General features: G+C 39.7%; 1 protein-coding gene across 1 annotated transcript in view; it reads right to left on the bottom strand.

The window, feature by feature from the left end:
- Positions 1–6228, bottom strand: part of LOC121925484 (fibrinogen beta chain-like) — a 16292-nt gene extending 10064 nt beyond the window's left edge. Inside the window, exons 1-4 of the mRNA XM_042457689.1 lie at positions 6113–6228; positions 3308–3391; positions 1251–1499; positions 326–444 (exon numbers count right to left, since the gene is read on the bottom strand). Coding sequence (XP_042313623.1) covers positions 326–444; positions 1251–1499; positions 3308–3391; positions 6113–6199 — 539 coding nt within the window. The 5' untranslated portion in view covers positions 6200–6228. The remainder of the gene's footprint in view (positions 1–325; positions 445–1250; positions 1500–3307; positions 3392–6112) is intronic.

The following is a 6228-nucleotide window of genomic DNA, read 5'->3' as shown; positions in this document are numbered from 1 at the left end:
AAGTGGCTTTCCCAATATAGCTTAAAAATATTACACAATTTAGTTCACATTATGTCTTCATACCATCTTAATCCATAAAGAAACAACCATGAAACAACCAATCCTACTTATCCCCAAACTCCAGATTAGGGGTTACACTCATTGGGGTCTATGGATGTTTCCTTCCCTGCCTCACACTTGTTGTTGGTCACTGGGGGAGTTCTGATTTTTTTTATGTAGGATCATGGAAGAGGAGGATTAAGCCTTCTGCACTAGGATCCTGATTCAGATCCCATCACCCCACCATCTTCATGTTTTATAAAACAAACAAAAGTCCTCACATCACCTCAAACCGATACCTTCAAACTGTGTTGTTGGATTATAAATCCCATCCGGTATAGCCAATGGTGAAGGATAGTGGCAGGGGCAGGCCAATAACTTCTGAAGGGCCACACATTCCTTACCCTGATTTAAAGTAACATGCAGTTAGGTCTTCAATGAGAGAAAACCACATTTACCTTGAGATGCTTTAATACATTATAATTGTCCAGAGGTAAGATGCAACCTAAATACCCTAAAGGCAACGGCCCTGTTTAATCTTGGAAGCCCTGGTTAGTACTTGGATGAAAGATGGCCAACAAACACCAAGTGCTGTAGGCTATACAGTATTTCAGAGGAAGGAACTGGCCAAGCCACCTCTGAGTAGTCCTTGCCAAAGAAAACTCTATTAAATTCATGGGACTGCCATAAATTGATAAGTGATGTGAAGGTGCAGGTCTGGCAGAGTGGACAGCACCAGGATTAAAGTCTGGTATGCCCCAAACTGGAGAGCACACAACTGTAGCACTCCAGATATTTTAAAACTACATCTCATATAATCTCTCAAAATTGGTTTTGGGCTGATGGAAGCTGAGAGCCAAAAACACCTGCGGAGTCTCAGTTACCAATCCCTGATTAACCAAATCTTTTCTCCAGGACAATATATTAGATTGCCAAGTAGATTAATATCTGAAACTAACAGCTCTTGGGGGGGGATCCTATATATATTTTCCTGTGGGAATGAGCAACATGTTTTTAAAACTAGCATTTGATAAAAAGCTTTAAAACAGATTTCCACAATTTACACATTGAAAGCTGTGACACTGGCAGCAACCTTTTCACAATACAAACCCACAAAAGAGACAAGGCAGCCATCTATTTAAAGTTGCAATATAAAATAAGTAAAGCAATGCATTTCACTAAAGTAAAATTCAGGCAAAATATTTTCTAACCCTCTCAAGAACAGGGTGCGCCGCCAGACAAAATCTACCTTGATCATAGACTAAGAGACTCCCACTAGTTGTGGGCAAACGCGTGTCTTGTGGTGATGGCCCCCTGGCAGAGAAAACTTTGCTTGTTTGTCTGTGGTAATTGTTCCCCAGGAGGTCTTTCAGCTGGAGTTCATAGAGCTGGGATAAATCTTGGAGTGTTTTCAATTTCTGTTGGAGTTTGCTGTTTTCAAACAAGCAGTCATCCCTTTCCTGCAAGTGGAAAGGAAAATGTTTATTCACAGGAAATGCAGACCCATCTCTGGAGGTTTACAGATGTCTGGGCAGGATATCGTCAGCAGCCTCCTACAACTACTCCTATTCCAAAGATTTTATCATTCAAGGGCATTAATGAAGAGAAATTTGGAATCACTCCCTACCCCATGTCCCTACTAGCCCCTCACTCTCTCATCCTTAATCCCAACTCCTTGCATTACCCAATGTACCTTACACTACCCAATGTGTATATGCGCATTTCTATTTTAACATAATTCTGTAGTTGTGCTAATGTGGTTTAACAAATACAATAAAATAAAACAAAGTTTTTTAAAAAGATGTTCCGGAATAGAGAAGGAGAGGGGGAAAGGAAGCTATATTAACACCATATGACTGCGCAACAGGATAATTTACTGCACCTGTTGATTAGCACTAGGCCAATGCAATTGGGAGCCTATTGACAGGTTTTCCCTGTCAATGGCAAGGTGTGGGCTTGGAGGACAAGGCAGTGATGAAAGGGAGACAGCATTATGCAATAGGTATTGCCAAAGGTGTTATTACCAAACTTTTATGGCACTTTAAAAGCACTGCCCTGAGCAGCAACAGCAGCTGGGTGACTAATACATATTTCTGGAGTAGTGGATCCTGGTGTGTCTGTATGCACATGCATTTCATTTCAAACAGAGCACAGATGAGGACCACAAGGCCAAACAAACATGGCTGCATTTCTCTCCCATAGTTTCTTGGCTGGTTTCTGTACTCCTTCTGGTCTGGCCAGTATTTTGATTCAAATGTGTGCATGTTCCAAAGTACCATATTGGGCAAGACATCTTGCCTGCTGGATGCCAATTTGACACCCCTTCCCCCTCCGTGTACAGAAGCTAACTGGAATGGCAGTTGAATCTTTCTTCAGCATTGGTAACATATCTTTCACAGATGAAAACTGAGCTACATGCGACTAAGCAACTTCAGAATGGGGTCAGTTGGCAAAAATTATTAATGATGAGGAACACACAAACTAGGAGAGGCTACAGAAATTTATTTTTGCCTGCGCCTACTGGGAAGGGTAAGATTTTGTTCCTTCCTCTCCTCTCCCTACTGAGTTGATTGAATGCAAACTGCTTTTGCATTCTGAACACAGTTTGCAGCAATTAAAGTAAGTTGAAGGCAAAGGGGAAAGTGGGAGTGGGAGAGGGAACCTGGGACATATTAAGTGCAGTTGAAAAAGTGGGACTACAGAGAATTAATTGGGGTTATCTCTCTCAAACTGAGACAGTTAGAAAGTAGGAGGTAATTCGGAAGCATACCTGGAAAAGCAAGTTCTGTGGTAACATAGCCTGGAAAAATTATTTAAACTGCAATTCCTAGGGGAGCATTATGGGAACTGTAGTCCAAAAAAAGTAAAATGTATGTGCTTTCTGTGGTACATAGCTCTCCCTCCTTCAGCATCTTGCTGCTCCCATTCTGTATCTGCTGCCTAATGAAACTACATTAGTTGGCCTGATGGTACAGGATGTCTGAATCCCATTACATCACACTAATGGTGGTGCTCAGTACAGTTATTTGGTTTACTTATTTAATATATGCTACATTTAAAAAATTATTAAACTACTGTGGGCCATAGTAAAAGACTTAGTGTTGATAAAAATCTGCACCCACAGGTCTGAAATGTGGCATTCCTTGAAATGACTACCATTCCACGTGTTCAAAAATTATAGCTCTACAAATACTAGTCTCCATATTAGTAAAAGCAATTAAAAAGGGATTCTTGGAAGCCTGTCATGTGCAGCCACCTTTTTACGTACCGAAAGTCGAGGTGCAGGTGAACAAAATGGCCCAAAGAACAGCAGAATTAACAGCCGAATCATCATGATGTTCATTTTATTGAACTAGGTGGAGAAAAAAATTAATATTTCATTTTAGATCTATAGACAGACGCATAAAATTGTATTGTATTGAATTATTTTTTTAGCCACCTGCCCTATACACAGACATGCTCCAAAGCCTCTGACAAAGAAATAATCCATGCTGACATGTCTTGAAAATATTTTTTAAAATATATAAATTCCAAAAGACAAATTTTGATTTTGCCATTTTATATAACACCATTTTACTACACCACTGTATTTAATGGGACTTGAGTGCCCACAGTTTTTGGTATCTATGGGGGTCCTGGAACCAAACTCCAGCAGATACCAAGGGCCCACCCACTATACTATTACATTACTACGTGTGAACTCACATCTTGCAGCAAAATAGTGGTTAATAGCTGTATGCTCTTTTTAAAAAAAATACAATCATCATAACAAACAAAGAACATTTTGTTCTCTATGAAGATAGCCCCTTTGAGATTCTGGAACCCCTTGAAAGAGCCAAAGTCTGCCAGAAATCCTCCCTCTTCCAGGAATAGGCAAGTCTCCATATTATGTTCATTCCTTTCCAACTATGTTATAACAGGGAGCCATTTGTATTAATTTACTACAAAACATCTACAGTACTAGCATTCACATATCACACACTAATTCTTCTGGCAACAATAGGGATTACATAAATAGGACAAATTTTCAACATTAAAAACATCTAAACAAAAACACACAACAATCTTGTCAACTTAAATTGTTAGCAAATGAAAAAGGCTTCTAAAGAGAGCTATTTCAGTTATCCCAGGGGGATCTGAGTGCAAAATAAAGGTCTTCTTGATCCAGATTTTGTTTGAAAACTGGAGTAGAGATTAATAATAACATGGGCAGAAAGACTATACGTCATGTCGATTTTTTAAAAAGCTAGACAGCACTTTTCAAATAAATATAAACAAGCAAATTTGGTTTAAGTTATGCAAAAGTAAGTGAACATTTGGGGAAGTCAGTGTTGGGATATAGTTGTCCGAAGGTATTGGGGATGTCATAAACCCTAGCCAGCATAGTGAGGGATGACAGGAGTTGTGATCCAACCTTATTTGGAGAACCTTCAATTCCTCATCTCCATCTTAACTACTGGAGAAATTCAGCATGAGAATGAAGTACTTAGGGAGAGTGTATAATACCACATATATTTAAGTATGACTTAAACCAGACGCTCAGACAAAGTAATTGCATTATGATGGAAGATGGGATCATAAGCTGAAACTCCCAATGGTTGGTTTCCAGCACTTTGCCTCCTATGCTACCACAATGTTGTTTCTTTCCTTTTCTTTTCTGGATGATTCCATAATAATTAATTGACAACATGATACAAATAGAAAAACATAAAGGGGAGGGGAACTCCAGTGTAACCTCAGATTTGTTTTACAGTCCAGACAGTTGAACCTGGAACAAACCTATCAAGTTTCAACCCCCAGTGTGTCCTTGTACAAGCCTTCATGCAGTTGATGGGGATTGGAGCCACCCACACCCATATCAACACAGCATTGATTCTACTGAGCTTCTGGCAAGTTGAACTTCCTGCTGAGAGGATGTAACCCCATCTGACTTAAACACTTCCATCCTGTCTTGGCATTGTCAGTTCATGTCTAGAGTAAACCCCTGGCCACATTCCCACTGACAAATAAATCGCTATCCAAGCACTGAGTTACGGCAGTTAAAGCGGTGTCAAACTGAATTAATTCTGCAGTCTAGATGCAGCTTGATTGACAGCTTTGAGTCTTGAATATGACCTAATGTTGACTGGTTTCTTGGTTGTTTCTTGTTGGATAACCTGACTGAAACTTTTAGTCATGTACACTCACTTATCACTCTCTTGAGCTGATACACTAGAACCTGAATGTTTGGGACGGGAGCATGAACCTCACTAAAACCAACGAAATACTTAATAGGATTTTTTTCTCCCCATTCTCTGAATGTGAAGTAATCACTAGATGTGCAACTAGGCAATTTTAGGGTCTGGAAACTATAAAGCCCTATGAGGAAAGACTTAGGGAGCTGGATATGTTTAGCCTAGAGAAGAGAAAGTTAAGAGGTGATATGATAGCCCAGTTTAAATATTTGAAGGGATGTCATATTGGGAATGGAGCAAGCTTGTTTTCTGCTGCTCCAGAGACAAGGACCCAGAGCAATGGATTAAAACTACAGGAAAAGAGATTCCACTTAAACATTAGGAAGAACTTCATGACAGTAAGAGCTGTTCGACAGTGGAGCACACACTCCTTCAGAGCATGGTAGAGTCTCCTTCTTTGGAAGTTTTTAAACAGAGGCTGGATGGTCATCTGTCATTAATGCTTTGATTGTGTGTTCACAGCAGAGGGTTGGACTGGATAGCCCTTGAAATCTCTTCCAATTCTATGATTCTATGAATGCTCTTACAAGAAGCCCCCTTTAGATAACCATCACTTGCTATTGTCAAGACAGTATTTGCAACACTGCCTTACAGATCATGAATGAGCTTCCATTGTTAGGAGTCTCTACCGCTTGAGGAAGAAGTCTGCCCAGTCCTAGCAATGATCTGTCACCTTGCTTTTTTGTAATCATTGCTAATGATATCCAAGCAAAGAAACTTTAAACAATATTTCTAAACAGGTTATATTATAATAACAATAGAAAGAGATCTGTTTGCTCTTGACCTTATTATTCCAGCTAAAGACTACTTTTCTGTAATGTAACTGTCTTGTTGTCTACCTTCTGCTGCTTCAGTTTGTCAAGCTTTTCATATAGGCTGGGCTGAGAATCATGTGGTTCTTCAAGAAGGATTGCAACTTCTGACATTAACCATCATTAGCCATGCTGGCTAAAGC

The sequence above is a fragment of the Sceloporus undulatus genome, chromosome 1 (assembly GCF_019175285.1).
Source record: "Sceloporus undulatus isolate JIND9_A2432 ecotype Alabama chromosome 1, SceUnd_v1.1, whole genome shotgun sequence".
NCBI classification, from domain to species: domain Eukaryota; kingdom Metazoa; phylum Chordata; class Lepidosauria; order Squamata; family Phrynosomatidae; genus Sceloporus; species Sceloporus undulatus.
Note: the sequence above shows the minus strand (reverse complement) of the source record. Positions and strands in the feature narration are given on the sequence as shown.